This window comes from Chiloscyllium punctatum, chromosome 3, assembly GCF_047496795.1.
Source record: "Chiloscyllium punctatum isolate Juve2018m chromosome 3, sChiPun1.3, whole genome shotgun sequence".
In the NCBI taxonomy this organism is placed as follows: Eukaryota; Metazoa; Chordata; class Chondrichthyes; order Orectolobiformes; family Hemiscylliidae; genus Chiloscyllium; species Chiloscyllium punctatum.
In genome coordinates this window covers 123,742,866-123,762,313 of record NC_092741.1, presented here as the reverse complement: position 1 = coordinate 123,762,313, position 19,448 = coordinate 123,742,866, and the positions used below count along the sequence as shown (strand labels likewise).

General features: G+C 40.3%; 1 protein-coding gene across 1 annotated transcript in view; it reads right to left on the bottom strand.

The window, feature by feature from the left end:
- Positions 1-355: 355 nt before the first annotated feature.
- bmp5 (bone morphogenetic protein 5) overlaps positions 356-19,448 on the bottom strand; it is a 135,722-nt gene continuing 116,629 nt past the window's right edge. The window contains exons 5-7 of the mRNA XM_072560170.1: positions 7,191-7,267; positions 3,454-3,564; positions 356-1,985 (exon numbers count right to left, since the gene is read on the bottom strand). Coding sequence (XP_072416271.1) covers positions 1,836-1,985; positions 3,454-3,564; positions 7,191-7,267 — 338 coding nt within the window. The 3' untranslated portion in view covers positions 356-1,835. The remainder of the gene's footprint in view (positions 1,986-3,453; positions 3,565-7,190; positions 7,268-19,448) is intronic.

Genomic DNA, 19,448 nt, shown 5'->3' with positions numbered 1-19,448 from the left:
AATCCCACCTTCTCAAGATCTCCCCTCACCTGCGGCATGGTGACCCTTGGGTTGAACTCATCACCAAACCTCTCTCTCTAATGAGACAGCAGTGACATTAACTCTAATCTTACTTGCAAGGTGGCATCTCCTCACAGCAGCATAGCTGAAGTGAAGAATTTAGTCTCGATTAAAAGGAGAGACTGTGGATGGTTGCTTAACTTACATTCCACTGTATTAAAGGCTTGGGTAGTTGCTTCAGCCCATGTTTCTCCAATTACCCCCCTTTAATGGCATCATTTAGATTACATACTAGTCACCCTACTGTCAGTGATTGAATAGCTGGAATAGATGCTCTTAAAGAAACACACTGAGCTTTACATTATCTCATTTATTTAAAACAATAACATCTGTAAGACCAGAAGAGAATGTAAGATCAGCATCTTCTGTTTATACCCTACTTTTCACCGATTTGCTAGGCTCAGGGCTGCACAGATCTCTTTTATCTCAGCTAATGAGTATTTTATGTTGGAAAGTTTCCAGAATCCAGGTTCAAAGTCAATTTAAAAGCACTCATAACAATTTCTTGAAAAGAGCACATCATGACCAAAAATGCTGTTTTTGACTTCACATACAGCTTCAGGCTGATACCAAATGATTTAGAAAATGATTATCGCGATTAATCAGCCTTGGGAAAGTATACCAGATCAGAAGAAGTAAAACACAGGCAGTTTCAGTGAGTCCAGAAAACATAAGTTAAACTGGGTTTTGGGGGCACAGGAAGACAAGAACAGGAGTAGATCAGTCACCCGTGTTTATTCTGCCATAGCTGCTTCACACCTCAATCACATTTGCCTGCCTTTGATGCCATAATTCTGTTGCCGATAACAAAGATTATTGGCCCAAATCTTGGATTATGCTGGTTAAGCTGTGGTAAACTTCCTGGTGAACCATCAAGGATTAATATATCCTTCCTGAGAAGTGGTGTCCAAAATCAAACACTGTATTCTAGGTGGGATAGGTCCAAGATTCTGTACCACTGAACCATCAATTCCGCACCTTTGAATTCAGCTTATTCATAATGACTATTTTCACAGTGAGGAAACTTAGTGATAGAATGCAAAGACTGACAGTTTGTCCGGGGAAATGCATATTCCACTGTGTGACTCCCTGGGACAAAACCTCAATGTCCATCCAGCTGTCCATTACATATTTTCAATGTAACGGGAGCTGTTTCTACAACGTGATGTCAATATTTTGAATTTATGGACTAAATAGATACAAGTAACTAGTTAGTGTGGTTCTGAAATTAAGAATGAATCATCAGGAGAATTGCAAATACGTTTTCATAATGGCCAGCAAGTTTGTAGATACACAGTACATGATGGATAGGACAATAATTAGACAACATTTTAATCTCTAATATTTTATATAGCACAGTTTCAGCAAGAGATGAAGTGTGTAAAAATATTTTTAAATTCCTCTGTTTATAAAAAAAATATATATAGCAGGAAATCAGATAAGTTAATAAACCATTTACCACCTTTGCAACGTTTGTTTCATAAAGAAAAGCTTTGTCTAAAAATGTACCAGTTTTCAGCTCTACTGAATAAATATTTAGTCAACCACAGTTGTTTTTTGTGCACTACCAGAAAGGACTGAGAACATCTGTTTTAATTTTCATGTAGCAAAGTAGTTAAATTGAAAGAAATAAATTATAAGCACAACGAGTACTATATACATAACACTGTACATGAAGCACCTTCAAACCCAATTTGGGATCCCTTGGTGAAAATTTAAAGATGGTTTAAAGATTGTATTTTTAATTGGGTCCTCTTCCTCTTTGAAATTCCCAGCTAGTGGCAACCACATGATCTTACCACCATGTTTCTGTATTTCTTTAATATTACATTTGAGCTATCGTCAAAGTACAGCACAGAGATTGCATTTAGCTTAGTTGGTGCACAGCAAGGTTTGGGGACGTTGTCAGGGAACATCAAGTGAACCTGCAAGTAGAAACAAAATCCTTAAATAAACAGACATGTTCCAAACATGTGTAGGCTGAGAAAAATAAAAGTTCCTGAAGTATTTGCTGATGGATTGATTTATAAGCCATTAAGACATGTTGGGCCAAACCCGTGTATCACAAAATCTCATGAAAAAAATTGTTGACTTATCTAATGCTCAATAGAATATTATATAAGAGTTCACTCAGCCTTAAATCCTGGTCCACCATTTAATGAGATCATGATGAACCAGTGGCATCTTCAGGATCAGATGAATTGTCTCTCAGGGCTCAATTACACTCAATTGATCATCGCACTTTAAAGACACAGGAATCACACTACATTTATATGATCCAACCATCCACAGCTACTGAGTGTACATCAATTTCCGAGTCTTGTATCAAAAATTGCTATAATGGAAATATGTCCAATGTTCGAGTGAAGAAACAATTAGAATACGTTTAACCTCCTTGTAATTTTAGTATTAAAAAAGTTACTGAGTACAAAATGGAACATTTTATGTTGTAAAAATTGCTGTTATTTTTTATCAGAAACCCAAACCCATCACTGAACCAGAGAGAAGAGAACACAAGAGTTGCTTATGTATTGATATTTTTGTGACAATATACTAACCATAAAGAATAGAACTATCCTAGCATTGGAATTTCTTTAATTATATTTTAATATTTGCATATTCCTCTTCACTGTACCAGATTAAATATATGACTGAAATAGCTTCTCTAAAGGCCTATCACTTTCAAGGATAATTGGCTGGTCAAAACTATTCAAAAGTTAAGAGTTACTCAATCCATCTTCTATACCACTGCTGCTCAATTCTAACATAACACTGGCAACATACTAACAATGCATTCATTAAACTTTAGCCAATTTAATAAAATATGGTTTGCGAGAATTTGGCTCAAAAAGGTTATAAATTCCAACTGCATCTGCATCATGGAAAATTAAGGAAACCAGATCTGACAAGCTTCACAGACTGATATCTGAGACTATGAATTTCGAACAAAGAACAGTACAGCACAGAAACAGGCGCTTTGGACAACCAAGACTACGCCCACACATGATGCCTTTCTAAACTAAAAAACCTTTTGCCTCCATGCAGTCCATATCCCTCCATTCCCCACCTATTCATATATCTGGCAAGATGCTCTTAATCTTTGCTTTTGTATCTGCCTCCACCACTTCCACAGGCAGCCCATTCAGGCACTTACCACCCTCTGTGTAAAACAACTTGCCTCTCACATCATCTTTAAACGTTCTCCCTTTTACCTTAAACCTTTGCCTATTGGTAGTTGACATTTCTACCCTGAGAAAAAGTCTCCAACTATCCAAGCCTCTCACAATTCTGTAAGCTTCTATTAGGGCACTCCTCATCCTTCAATATTCAAATATTTAAAAATCTAGTCAAACGTTATGAATATATATGAATTTAGAAGATTATGGCACATACCAGTGTTTGCACAATTGCATGGTTTGTAGCGTTCATGTGAGCATTGAGTGGAAAAGAGCACTCTCCATCACAATAGAAAGCTGCATAGCCTTCTGGGGCTATGATCCAATCCTAGAAACAGATTAGGCAATTATAATCCAGTTATCTCTATAATGTAAAAAGAACTATCTATTCTTTCTGAAAACTCCATTAGCTACATCTTATGTGCGGCATACCCTCAATAGTCTTGATTAAATCAATTCAAATTAATAATCCTGTGTGCTGTTTTACAAAGTGCTAACATATTTTAGATGTACTGAACAGCTTGCAGAAAGCTTTCACTGGTCAACGCGAAACTAATAAGATAATTCTCATTTTGCACCAGCCCCATTGTTTTGAATAGTTTGTCCGAAAATAGCCTGAAAATGTATTCTTCAAAAACACTAACTGTCATGAAACTTTTTGAGCAGACCCAGGCATCATTTTAGTCCAGCATTTTGGATGCAGAGGCAGGAAGGATTGAGTTTATTGACTAAATTTGTGCTACCGCTTTAGGAGATTTCAGCATTGTTTTGCACTGCAGCCAAATCTACAGCATTTTCCAGTCACACACTTGTGGTTAGGTGTTCCAATGTCATTATATAAGTGAAAAACATTCAAAATTCAGAAATAACTTATACCTGAAGAGGTTATCATGTGTTAAAAAGATTTGTTGATGATTTAGACCCATTTCACACACAGAGGTATGAATATATTACAAATATGTACCATGCAACAGAAATTGACGATGAAACCAATTTAATAGTTGGAATTCATTGACATGCTCGCTGATATTACTCACATTAACATATCCATCTTCCTGAGCACCCTCTGGACTTAACTTAAAGGAAGAGTGCTGACATTGATCGTGAATTTACAAGTAGAACAGAACTGCACAGACTCACTGGGATACATGAAAAGGTCAGAATAGTTTTAAAGAATGTTTCCAATTCTTGCACAGGGTTGATCTTCTTTTGATAGAAACTAATGATTTTCCTGGGCGGATTTCTGCTGGAATCCAGAATATCGGGAAAGTAAGCCACAACCCAGGTATCCCAACTCCTACGGCTCAATTTTTGAACATCAGAAATGGAGGAAAACAGGCCCAAAAATTTTCAAGGGCAGTTGATTGCCAGCTTCAAGAAAGAGTTGCTGCTTGTTAAGGCTCAGCAAAATCACACAAGGCAGGCAGACAATTAGGGTTGCTAAGAGACTTATCAAAGGAGGCCAATTGGGAATCTCCTGGTTTTGGAAGGTGATGGGCCTACTTGCACACTCTGCCATCTGTTCGCAAGGCTAGAATCAAAGGGCACCCCTATAGAGTGACTCCACCATCTCACCACATTGAGTATTAGCTTCAAGCAGATGGAAGAGCGCCTAGCACCTAGTTTAGCTTGGACTACAACCAGAAGGCCTCTGACCCATCTTTCAGGTTCAAGAGTCCTCCCACCGGCATACACTGTGCATTGAATACTTATTACCATGCCAATGAAGGGCTCACCATGTGAACATTCTAACCTTAATAAGTTTCTCATCAGAGCAGAGCTGGATTCAGGAGCCGAATACCAGTTTCCCACCTCCCTGGGAAAGGTTCCACCCAGTCTCCATATGTTACAGACCAAACAAACCAAAATTGAAGAAAATACACCAATCCATTTCCTAAAGGGTTGCTAGTCACAACATGTAACAGATTAATCTTTGATTCCAGGTCAGTGCTGAAAGATGTACACGTGGAAGAGTTAAAGGTCTGAATGAAGGTCCAGTTAACATATTCTGTCTACAGATTTAAACAAAGGCTCTTCCCTTTAAATAGTTGAATAGGATGAGATTGCAGTCAAATCAGGGGAAAATGTGGAGCTCTTAAAACATTGCATAGCCAAAGTAACATGTACAGCACATTTAGACCAAGGAGCAGGAATAGGGGAAGCAACTAGAAATACAAGCCTGAAAGTGTAACTGCTCTGTGGGTAACTTCTAGATTAAGCAATAGCAGCAATGCACCCCAAAGATAGAAGGGTCTCTATGTTGAAACTGTTACAGTTTGTAAGCATCAACAGTAAAGACTGTAATGTTTTTGTACCTCTGGTATTTGAACTATTTTTAAAAGACATCTGCCCTTAATGATGCCAGATCCACTGAGCTCTGAATATGGAAAAATGTTGAAAGATGAGAATCAGTTTTTAACATAGATTGCGCAAACCTTTATCTGTGAAGAGACTCAAACGGCGATTCTCTGCCTGGTGTTACTGTATTGTCAGCAGATTTGGTCAAGTGGTGGCCAGGAAATTGGGTTCTAAGCCCTTCTGCCTGGTTCCAGCTGCAATGATGCCTGGAGGTGACCTCATTACACATTACACACCCATTTTCACTTATTTAACTGATTCAAGCCTGTGACATCGCAGGCTTGTGGACTTTCAGACCAAGATCCTCCAAGCTGTACAGCTGTCATTAGAAATGGATGTTAATGGTCAACTGATTCCAGTTTTATGATGTTGGAGGGCATAATTTGAAATGTTTTTTATAATTTGTCTTTCAGATCAAACCGTTTCCACATAAAATGCACAGAATCACTGGGGCTGAAGGTTAACCTCAAATAGACTAAGCCCGAAAGAAGAGGCTTCGGCAACTGAAAATTCAGATACTGGGAACCCAACAACTGCATTTTCAGTTTTAATGGTTGGAACTCAGACACTACCCTGCTCCCTAAGTTTAAACAAGTCCATAATTTAAACATTTAACTGAGACTCAAATTTTAGCTGTGGTTTACTTTCAATGCCAATTGTCTGAGCGTGAGAAAGTAAGGACTGCAGACGCTGGAGATCAGAGCCCAGAGTACAGTGCTGGAAAAGCACAGCCAGTCAGGCAGCATCCGAGGAGCAGGAGAATCGATTTTTCGAGCACAAGTGCTTCATCGCAAAGATTGTCTGAGTGTCTCAGGGCTCGAGAAAAGGCAGCTAAAATAAGGTGGGAAGGGGTTCCCAACACTGCCTTTGGGCTGAGGGGAGAGGGGTTGTCTCTTTCAGGTCTCTCAAGCAAACCCCCAAAACACCCCAGCAATAAATCAAAACCCCTGCAAGACCTCTCACCTGATTGCTCCATTCCACTTCACAAATACACCATGATACTCCCACACATACTTCTGACAGCTCTATCTGCATCTTCTCTCCTCAGCAAACACTCGGGGGGCCCTGATCACTTGCACCAAAGCCCCTCCAAAGGATCTTTCTGATCCCGTCAGCTGATCTCCTAAGCTTCTCAACATCTGATCTCTCTGTCTCCACTGATCTAATTCTTCCCTGCAATCGCTCACTACAATTAGCCAACCCTTCCCAGTGATCTACTGGCACACCTCCTGTAGATTTTATCATCCTCCCTCCATGGTCTTTGCCTGTTCTCTCCAGCCCTTAATTGTCCATGTTTGATCTGGATCAGGACGGCATTTATCAAAGGATATAAATTGCACACCTCATAATGCACAATTTTCTGTTCTTCCCTCACTCTTCTACCTCTGGTAAAGTCATGACATCAAGCCCAATATCTGAATATTCTCCATCACTGAGGCACAGGTCAATCCTGTGGATTCAGCATTGAGTTGAAGTATGTTGTGAAATGTCCATCACCCTAGTCCTGCCACCACTAAGAAGCGAATAGGACATTGCTGCGGTAAAAAAATTCTGAATCATTCACAAAAAAAAGCACAAAAAGATGCCATTGATTACCTGCCACCCTAAGTCCCGAAAACTCACATACAGTTCATGCTTCTTGCAAGCTTGCTTCTGCTCACTGCTGTTGTAATCTGTTGAATGGAAGACTGGCGTTAGTGTACAGTCAAAATAAACACAAACACCATACTAGCAACATCACAGTACTCATGGGAATCCCACCAACAGATTATAAACCTTTATTACTCACACTCTGTCAGTGGAGCATTTAAACAGGTTGGTTCTGAAATTTCTCAGGGTGCGGTAGTTGATTGTCCAGAAGTGACTCCCTCAGAAAATCAGAAAGTAAACAGCTTGATGGCCATGAAATGAGCTCGGGTGGGGAACCTGCCAGCCAGGAAAAGACAAGCTTAAACCATGACTCTCAATCAAGAGAGTAGCACCACGACCCAACATAAAATTCAACCCATTAAGCTTAGAAACGGAAACTAGGGCCACACATTGGGCATTAAGTGGCTTACTACTCTCCCAGAATTCGGTGGGAGAAACGTGTTCCTGGTTGGAGAAGATCTGCCCATGATTAGCACTGGTGTAAGGATCTCATGCCACCAACATTCTACGTTGGAGTTAACATCTGCAGAAAAATTGTGCTTCAGTTTTAAACTATCCACATTCTATTTTGGATCAGCCAAATACCTCACTTGCTACAGATTGGCATGGATTATCAATTTATAATGCTATCTGATGTGAAAATGCTTTTACCAGCATCATTTTGAGGAATCATACAACAATTACAGGTTAATTGCTGGCTTGCTATTTCTGGCTATTGGCTGATTTTTGGGTGCAATTTGTTTTACAGTACTCCAGTACTCGGGAAAGTTCACGTTAATGTACAGAGGGGAGGCATTATTGGCTTTTCACTGGCATTGCTATTTGCCTTCTCAGGTTTAGCTCCAAATCTGGAGGGTCGGATAGAGCTGTCCAATGGAAATAAAGAATGCTTGGGAGATATGAGGAATACACAATGAGCAGAAGAAACTACCTGGTAAGAATAGAAGGTGAGATATCAGAATTATCATAAGAGGCTCCATCATGATAGATACCTCAATGGCATTGCTATATTCAGCCCAATAAGTGCAGGAACAACATTCAGCCTTCAAAGTCTGCTCGACTATACCACAAGATCATGGCTGATTTTACACCTCAACTCCACAATCCTGCATTCCTCAAATCTTGTAATCTCTACAACTCCAAGAGATTGATTGTTCTCTGTCTTCAATCTAATCCAGAAGTGAACACCATCAGCTGTCTGTAGCAGAGTATTCTAAAGTTTCACAGTCTCAGTCCCAACTGGGTTGGCCACTTATTTTAAAGTTGTCATCCATGTACTAGATGAATCAACTGAGGGAAAGAGGAAGGGCTTTTTCCTGAAATGTCGATTCTCCTGCTCCTCAGATGCTGCCTGACCTGCTGTACTTTTCCAGCACCGCACTTTCGATTTTAATCTCCAGCATCTGCAGTCCTCCCTTTCTCCGAAGGAAACATTTCCTCAGCAAAATCCCGTCAAGTCCCTGAAGAACTTTAAATGTTTCCATTATTCCAATTCCCATTCTTTTAAACTCCTGAAAGTACAGGCCTAGTTTACTCAATCTCACCCTCACTGTACGAGCCCCTTATTCACAGGGCCAATCCAGTGATTGTTTGTGGCTCTCTCTCGAAAGCTAATATGTCCCTCTTTGCGTAAGGAGATCAAAAATGCACACAGTACTCCAGATGTGGCCTCACCAAAGCCCTGTATAATTGTAGGAAGACTCTTTCCTCTTATAATTCAATCCTTTAGCAAAGAAAAACCTAACATACCATCTGCCTTCCTAATTGCTTGCTGTACTTGCATCTTAACCTTCTGTATTGAATATATGAGGCCACCCAGATTCCTTTAATTGGAAAAATTTCCCTGCCTCTTACTATTGGTAAAAGATTTCTGTTTTTTCTTATTTTTTTTAAAACCAAGACTTCGCACATTGCCATGTTTTATTCTATTTGGCATGCTGTTGTGCATTCATCATACAATCTATGTCCATCTGCAGCCTCACCATTTACTCTGTAATCTAACTTTATATCATCAGCAAATGGGGATACGTTACAGGTATGTTACTCATCCAAGTCAATCCTATGGGATCGAAAGGGAGTAGTCCACTTTGATTGAGTTACTTACAGCTCATGGAGGGCTAGCCTTGCAGTAAGGGCCACCCCTGTTGGAAGATACACCTTCCCGAACCAACTGACTTGCCTACCTTCAATACCTTGCTAATAGACACTAGTGAACCCCAGTCACTGTATTTCAGTCTGGGGACTGCTGCAGTTCTGGCATTGGCCACCATGCCCAATGGCAGTGTTAAGACCGAAGAGCTGCTAGCCGTCTAATTGGTCAGTAGCTCCTGGAGACAGGTCTTTCTGGCTTAGAGGGGCAGAAACCACAATACTCCTGTCAAGCCATTGCCTGGACTATATAACATTGAGGCATAGCTGGTGGAAACAGGTGTGATCTCAAGTTTCTGTTTGGCAGGCTGGCCCACAACCTTCACCTAACGTCCCAGTCATTAGCTACTACATCAGATTTCTAGCGTTTGCAATATATTCCTTTTGTATCTGCTGCAGTACCTTGATCAAGTTTAGCATGCAAAATTTGCCTTTAATAATCTCCACCACCTTCCCACTGCTAATGTCAGGCTATATGCCCTGAAACTTCCTGGTTTCTCTCCTCAGTTTCTATCATGTGGTATAATATTGACACCTTCAGTCCTCTTGCACTTCTGCTGAGTGAAATTATTACTCAGAATATTATGGTCCCCATAAATTAAAATACCTGAAGTTACTGAATGGCCCCTAGATAAAGAAATGGAGATATTAATTGCAATATTCCAGACCTCACTGGATTCTAGGAGGGTTCCAGTGGAAAACTATTAATGCAATGCCCCTGTTTGAGAAGAGAGGCATGCAGGAAATTAAAGGCCTGTTAGCTTTAACATCTGTCATTGGGAAAATGCTAGAATTCATTGTTAAGGAAGAAATCAGGCATAAAAGATTGAATTCAAACACAAATACCTTCTTCTCAACTGTTATCAGACTTTTGAATGGACCTCTCAAATATTAATTCTGATCTCTGTCTCTCTCTGCCCCTTCTGTGTAGCTGAAACACTGTATGCTGCACTCTGTTCTGCTACCCTAATGCGATGTTACAACCTGCCAGTATAGCACACAAAACAACACTTTTCAGTGTATCTTGATACATGTGACAACAATCAATCAATCAATCATGTTTGATAAGGTACCACATACAATGTCATTGCGCGAGATAGGAGCTCATGTTTTTTGGTGCAATGTATTAGCATGGATTGAGAATTGGTTAACATGTAGAAGCTGGAGAGTCAGTATTCATGGGTTTTTTTTCCAGATCAGAAAGATGCAACTAGTGGAGTGCATAAGAAACAGTCCAAGGGCTGCAATTATTGACTATTTATATGAATGACTTGGAGTGGGCAGAGTGTAATGTATCCAAATGTGCTGAGGACAGAAAAATAGGTGGGAGGGCATGTTGTGATGTGGATGTAAGGAATCTGCAAGGGAGTATCGATAGAGTCATACAATAATACAGCATAGAACAGTGTCTTCAGCCCATCAAATCTAAATTACTCTAAAGCCACATGGATCTGACTTTCCAGTATTTGGCCCATATCCATGAATATTATTTCAACTGCACATCCACATACTTTTCAAAGGTCGTGAATTTTCTTAACTCAACTACTATCCCGGGCAGTGCATTCCAGATTCCCAGCATCCTCTGGGTAAAAACAATTCCTCAAATCCCTGCTAAACCTCCTGTCTTTCACTGTAAGCTAAAGTCCCCTTGTTACTGACCTTTCAACTAAGGAGAATGGCGGCTTTCTATCCACCCAGTCTATGCTCCGTATAATCTTCTACATCTCAACCTATTGCCACTTCAGTCTTCTCTGTTCTAAAGGAAATAACGCAGGCTTATCCAGCCTCTCTTCATAGCCAAAATCCTCCATCTCAGGCAACATCCTGGTGAATCTCCTCTGCACCCCTCCAGTGCAACCATATTCTTCCGATAGTGTGGTGGCCAGAACTGCGCACAGTACTCCAGTTGTGTCCTAACCACAGTCTTGTAGAGCTCCCTGCTCTTCTAATCTATGCCATTACTGATAAAGGCAAGTACTCTGTATGCTTTCTTAAGTACCCAAATAACCTGTCCCGGTGCCTACAGGGATTTGTGGACAAGAACTCCAAGATTCTTCTGTTCCTCTGTGCTTCCTAGTGTTGTGCCATTCACTGAGTACTCCCTTGTCTTGTTATTCATCCAAAGTGCATCACCTCACACTTATAAATTTTAAATTCCATCTGCTGTTGATCTGTCCATCAAACCAATTGGTCTATATCTTCCTGTAAACTGAGTCCTTCTTCCTCACTGCCAACTACCCAGCCAATCATCGTGCCATCCACAGACTTACTTTTCACACACCCACATTCTCTTCCATGTTGTTTATAAACATCACAAATAGCAGAGGATCCAACACTGGGTACATTGAGGATACATTGAGTTTCAATCACACAGACAGCCTTCTACCACCCTACCACTAAGACAATTTAGGATCCAACTTGCCAAGTTAGCCTGAATCCCATGTGCTTTAAACATCTTTATCAGTCAGCCATGTGGGAGCTATTCATAGACTTTGCTGAACTCCAAATAAACTACGTCAACTGCCCAGCCCTGGCCAATATACCTGGTCACCTCCTCAAGAAGTTCCTCCAGATTTGTTAGCCATGACCTCCCTCTGCCAAAGCCATGCTGTCTATCTCTGGTCAAACCTTTGCAAGTGGAGATTAATTCTCTCTTTCAGAATTTTCTCCAATCATTTCTCTAACACTGATGTGAGACTCACTGGTCTGTAATTCCTTGGTTTATTTCTCCAAACCTTCTTAAAAGGTGGGACCACATCAGCTGTCTCCAGTCCACTGACATCTACCCTGTGGTCAGAAAATTAAAACTTTAGGCCCTGCAATGTCCTCCCTCATCTCCCACAGCAACCTGGGATACAACTCATCTGGTTGTGGGGAACTGTCCATTTTAAGACCAACAAAATCTCCAATACCTCTTCCCTCCTATGTCAATCTGCTCAATAACCTTTCAGTCACTCTTCCTGAACTCTGTACCTACATCTTTCTTCTCCTGATTGAAAATAGATGTGAAGCACTTGTTTAACACCCTACGAATACTCCCCAGCTCTATGCACAGATTGTCTCCTTGGTCCCCAGCAGACCCTACCCTTTCCCTGGTTATCCTCTTCCCCTTCATGTACTTATAGAATATATTCGGATTCTTCATAATCTTACCTGTCAATTTCTTTTCTTGCTCTTCTTTGCCCTCCTATTTACTTTCTCAAGTTGACCCCTGCTTTTTCTATTCTCCTCTAAGACCTCCATTGATTTATCTGCAATTGTACCTGTTAAAAGCCTCTCTTTTCTTTCTCAACTTGTTCTGAAAATCCCTAGACATCAAGGGTCCTCTGAGCTTGTTATGCTTACATTTCACACTAAAGAGAACATGTTGGGTCTATACTTTCCCACTTCCTACTTAAACACATCCCACTGTTCTGCTGTTCCCTTCCCAGAGGTACATGTTCCCAGTCTAATTTTGCTATTTATATAGTCGACTTCTACAGTCTACAGTCTATTTTTACTGTTCCTACCTTATTTTAATAAAATCTGCCTTCCCCCCCTCCAAAACCCTTCACTGCAAACCATGTTTCTCCTTTTCCATAACAAACTTAAAACACACTGTGTCATGGTCACTAATCACTGAAATGGTCCATGTTGAACACCTCTCTGGTTTCAGCCCACAATATTAGGGTTAGCACTGCCCTGTCCCTTGATATTGCTTCTACATGTTAATATAAAAAAGTCTCCTGAACATAGTTCAAGAAATCTACCCTCTCTAAACTATGATTATCCCACATAATGTTGAGGAAGTTAAAATCCTCTAATTACCCTCTTATTTTTTCCACACTTTAGTGAATTTGCTACATATCTGCTTCTTTATTGCCCATTATTGTTTGGGGGGGTTTATAACATATTCTTATTGGTGTGACCACCTCGTTTTTATTCCTAAATTCGATCCACAAAGCCTTGTTTGAACACACTTTCAAGGTATTGTGTCCACCCTCCCCCCCCCCTCCCCCCCACCTCCTTACTATAGTGTGATGGTATTGTGCCTTTAACAGGGATTTGTTCTGTGCTGTTCCTCTTGCAGAGAGGTGTTGCCTCAGTGTGCTGGAATATCTACATCAGAAGCAGTGGGTAAACAGCTTTGAACTGCCTGAGCGTTGTTTTCAGATAAAAAAAGCATGAATGGGTGGAGTCAGGCTCCCACAGGCCTAGGGTTTTAGTTTTGCTTTCAAGTGGGGTTTGGAGTTGACTGTTGAAGTTGATAGCTACATCTCTCCCTCTGCTGTAGCAAAAAGCATGAATTGTCTCTTGCTGCTAGATTGTTTCTTACGGTGTTCTTTTCTCCTGGACTGGAAAGGAGAGAGCACATGAGGAAAATCTGTTTTGCTGGATTTACCTTTGCCAAGGCCATGTTTGTGGGATATTGAAACAGCTGATAATTAGTTGTGAAAGAATATTTTATTACATATTTCAATAAAATTAAAGTGATGCCTATTCCTCTTTCTATGTTTGTATTTGAACTGCATTGTAAGAATAAAGTATGTTTTGCTCAAAGTCCAGTGGTGGATCAATTGAATCACACCTGGAATCCCAGAGCTTTACAGTCATCTTTAAATAAAATTTTAAAAAGTTATGATCTAGGCTGTGTCCTTGATATATAGCATTTTGAGGGGGTTTGGTCTGGTCCACAATAACAGTAACTAGCTCCTTAATAAATAATGCAATACTGCCTCCTCCCTTACACTCTCCTCTGTCCTGCCTGAAGATCCTCTGCCAGTCCTGTCCTTCCCTCAACCACATCTACATGAAGGCAGCAACACAGCAATTCCAAATGTCAATCTATGCCCTTAACTTATTGATCTTTTTAAGGCTTTGGAATTTAAAAACAAAGATGGTGCATACTGTCCCTCGTCACTTTGGTAATTTTTTCATCATGACCTTTAACCAGCACTGAATCATCTCAAATTTCATGTCTGGTATACCATCTTCACTCTCATTATTTTCTCTTACTTTGCTACTGACACCAGGCTTAAGAAAAATAACCTAGCCCTGAGAGAATATTTAAGCATTAAACTGTAAAGAGAACGACCTGTAACAACACTACTGTAATTCAGGAAGAGAAAAGAGATTTGTCTAGTTGTGTCAAAGAAAAACATGGAATCCATGGTCTAACTTGTCGCCCAACAAAGATATCTGCAAAGACCTCTTTACAACTTCATATTACTTTCTACAATACCATTCAATGTCACGGGGTGTGGTGGCATTAGAGTGTGTTTAACTGCATTCTTACTCTAGCATCTCAAATTCTCCTGACATTTAGCATGGACCATTATCTGACAGTAACTCTTCTGGCAACCAATAAGTTACAAAGCAACTTCTCAAAACCTCACTGGTTTTGGCACTTGTGATTTTTGGCATAGACTCAACATTTATCTACTTGCTGTTGACTAAAACAAGGTACTCTTTCCCATCTACTTCAATGAATTCAACATGGTCTCATTCCAGTTTTCTCGTGCTTGACCATGGAATGAAAGGAACTTTGAATGGACTATTTCTCAGCAAGAACATCACAACTTTTCATCAACTATTCAATGTCTCGATATAACTACCCAAATAACTTCTTTGCTAGTTTTTGTACAGAGTATCTTTGTATGCTGCTCTGAAGTTTCTCTGACAATTTTTCTTTAAACTGCAGAGGGGTTTATAACTATTAAAACACATCGGTCTTCTGTTATTTATTCTTGGGAGGTGGGTGTTGCTGATTTCACCAGGTATTATTGTTCTTCAGAAGGTGGTGGTGAACTGCCTTCCTGAACTGTCAGGAAGGGAGTTGCAGGATTTTGACCCAGTGACCGTGAACGAATGGTGACATACTCCCAAGGCAGGATGAAATATAACTCAAAGGGGAAATTGCTGGTGTTTCAGCATATTTGCTATCCTTGTCCTTCTAGGTGGCAGAGATTAGGTAAGTTTTGACAAAAGAGGTTTGGTGTGTTACTGCAGTACATCTTGTAGGTGGCATATATGCTGCCACTGTGTATTAGTTTTGAAGGGAATGACTGTTGAAGGTGATGATTTGGGTGATAACAGAATTATTGAATTTAGATTGTTAAAACAGAGGCAGATGAAAGTTGGTTTCACTTTGCAAAGCTAACATTATTAAGCAAAAAAATCAGTAAGTCACTTGGAACAGTGACCTAAATACATAATTTACAAGAAAGATACTGTCAGGTTCTGAGCAGGATACCTTTGTTGTTAACTGATTTGCGTCTATACTGCTGGGTTTATGACAGAAAAGTGGAAACAGACTAGAGCCTATTGGTTTAGTTATGACTTCAGGAGTTTAGTTCAGAAGAAATATGTTTTCGCTTTAGGAGAATAGATTCATGCTGGCTCAAGTATTTGTTTGCAAAGTTTGCTAAGCTGTCAAAGTTTGTACAAAAGTCTTCGCTTGTTGAAACAGAAGGGAGATTCAGGCCAACAGAATTGGAAAGAAGTTGTGAAACTGTCACAGCAGTCCCACAAAGAGAGAGTCAGTTAAGAAAGAAGTGTAGATGTTGAGATAGAATTGATATTTCTCTGACACTAAGTTTCTGTTAAAGATAATCTTGTCAAGCAAGCAAGGTGAAATTCTATTTGCTGTTTATTTTAAGACTTTTCTAAATTGTCTTTCATATAGTTTTGTTTATTTATTTTCTTTTCTGGAACAAACGAACATTCTTGTGTTAAAGAACATTGGCATCCTTATGTGAATATGTTCATTGAATAACCACTATAGTGACCAATTCTAAAAATTAAACTTATCATCAATCAAAATCATGTTTAACTCTGGGAACTGACCTCTCCCAATTACTGTCAGAGAGCATCATAACAATCAAATGTGCTGCTTTGTCCTAGATAGTGTCAAGCTTCTGGAGTTGCACTCATTCAGGCAAATAGGAAGTATTCCATCACTCCTTTGACTTGTGCCTTGTAAATTGTGGACAGGCATTGGGGTGGTGAGAGATTAATCACCATAGAATTCCTAGTCTCTGACCTGCTATTGCAGGCTGGCTGGACCTGCTCAATTCCTGTCAATACTAACACTCCAGTTGTTAGTAATGGAGGCTTCAGTCATGGTAAAGGCATTGAACGCCAAGGGGCAATGGTTAGTCTATTTGTTGGAGGTGGTTATTGCCTGGCACTTGTGTAGCATGGTGTTATTTGTCACTTATCAGACCAAACTGGGAAATTATCCAAGCTTTCTTGCATTTCGTAATGGACTGCTTCAGATCTTGAGTCATCAAAATATGTTCTGAACATTATACAATCAGAGACCATCCCCACCTCTGACCTTATGATGGAGGCAAGGTCATTGATGAAGATGGTTGTGCCTTAATTGACACTCACTTTTACACGTGAAATACCCTAAAATTTCTCACTATTATAGTGTCTTGGCCTGTTATTCAAAATATAATTTAGCCTTTTTACTGAACACTGCATTGATTCATTTATCAGAAAAACTCTGGAAAATCACTCGTGTGAAGAAAGTAATCATGGATAACTTGGTTGCTCAGTAAGATAGGTACATAGGAACAGTGTTAGGTCATTCAGCTCCTAAGCCTATCCCACCATTCAATGAGGTTATGGCTGCTCTATGGCAAAAGTGAGGACTGCAGACGCTAGAGATTAGAGTCGAGAATGTGGTGCTAGAAAAGCACAGCAGGTCAGGCAGCATCCGAGGAGCAGGAAAATCGATGTTTCAGGCAAAAGCCTGAAATGAGGAATGAGACTGGGAGTCTCGGAGTTGAATGGATCCCTATTTGAGATCCCTATCCCAGTTCCAACCTTGCAGCCTCATCTTCCGCCTCGGGACCCTCCAACCCCTTGGCATCAATGAGTATTTCACCAGTTTCCTCACTTCCTCTTCCCCCACCTTATCTTAGTTCCAACCTTCCAACTCCCTGTGGCAGAACACTTAAACTCCCCCTCCCCTCTGCCAAGGACATGCAGGCCCTGGGCCTTCTCCATCGCCACTCCCTTGCTACCCAACGCCTAGAGGAAGAACGCCTCACCTTACGCCCCGGGATCCTCCAACCCCACAGCATCAATGTGGATCTCACCAGTTTCCTCATTTCCCGTCCCCCCACCTTATCCCAGTTCCAACCTTCCAGCTCAACACCGTCCTCATAACCTGTCCTAACTGCCCATCTTCCTTCCCACCTATCTGCTTCACTGTCTCCTCTGACCTATCACCTTTACCCCACCTCCATGCACCTTTTGCACTCTCAGGTACCTTAGCCCCAGCCCATTCCATTTATCTCTCCATGTTCTAACTCCACATAACCGGCCTATTGTCCATATCCCTTAATATTTTTAGTTAACAAAAATTTATCAATCAATGTTTAAAATGAATCAGTCTACATGGAAAATTTTGGAAAAAAATCAAATTTGCAGGATCTGCTGACGTCTGCTAGTTAATAGGACACTGAGGGCTCATCTTATCATTCAGTCCTTGCTGCTCAAAATACACTTTCTACCCTCTTAGTACTTCCTCAGTGACAGATATATTCATCCTAATCCTAACTGTAGATAACTCAACCCAACTTAAGTGTACTTTTTTCACTTCCATTGGCTTGAACTATAAGACCATAAGACCTAGGAGTAGAAATTAGGCCATTCAGCCCATTGAGTCGACTCCACCATTCAATCATGCCTGATAACTCTTTATCCTGCTTTCTCCCTGTAACCCTTGATCCCTTTTACGATCAAGAACCTATCTATCTCCGTCTTAAATATACTCAATGGCCTGGCCACTGTGGCAGTGAATTCCATAGATTCACCACTCTCTGACTGAACAGGTTTCTCCTTTTCTCTGTTTTAAATGGTCTTCTCTTTACTCTCTGTGCCCTTAGGTCCTAGTCTCTCCTACCAATGGAAACATCTTCCCCACACTCACTCTATCCTGGCCATTCAATATTCTGTAAGTTTCAATTAGATGCCCCCCCCCTCATCCTTTTAAACATCATTGAGTATAGACTCAGAGTCTTCAAAAGTTCTTCATACACTAAGCTGATCATTTCTGGGACTATTCTCATGAATCTCCTCTGAACACACTTCAGAGCCAGTACATCATTCCTGAGTAATGGGCTCAAAACTGCACACAATACTCCAAATGTGGTCTGACTAGAATCTTATAGAGCCTCAGAAGTACATCCCTGCTTTCATATTCAAATCCTCTCAAAATAAATGCCGCCCTTGCATTTGCCTTCCTAACGACTGACTCAACATGCAAATTTACCTTGTGAGAATTCTGGACTAGAACTCCCAAGTCTGTTTGCATTTCAGACTTTTAAGTTTTCTCCTAATTTAGAAAATAGTCCATGCCTCTATTCTTCCTACTAAAGTGCATGACCTCACACTTTCCCATGTTGTATTCCATTTGCCACTTCTTTGCCCACTGTCCAAATCCTTCTGCCAGGGGCACTGGTCCCTCTAACTACAACCAATGGTTTGAAATGGGTTGTATCATTGTATCTAACTCGAACACTAATTAAACCTACCACTGAGATCCTGTTATTGGAATAACTAAAATGTTTCACCCCAGCTTTGCATAACGGAAAGTGACTTGAGACGACTTATAGTATCCTTCTGAAATAACAGACACTGCATCTCTCCACTAATGCTGCTGAACCTGCTCAGTATTTACAGTATTTTCCATTTTTATTTCAGATTTCCAGCATTTTGCAGCCTTCTGCAGTTGAAAAATTTGTGTTGTTATTTAGAAATGAGTTTTTGAACGTGAGATAATGCATATTAAAAATCGCACGAACGTCTCTATTTTTTTACTGATTTTTAAAACTAAAACAATTAAATCTTATCTCTTCAAGGGCTGTTAAAATAAGAACAGCTAAAGAGTCCATTCATGATTGTTTATTATAATGTCTGGTTTAATTAGATTTATTGTGAGAAATCAGCAACAATTCATATGAACAGATTTGTCTACCGAGGTTAATTTTCTGCCTGCCCTCAACCCATTTCCCTGCCCCCACTCCTTCCGCTTGGTATATCATACGCCAGCCTCCTAAAACA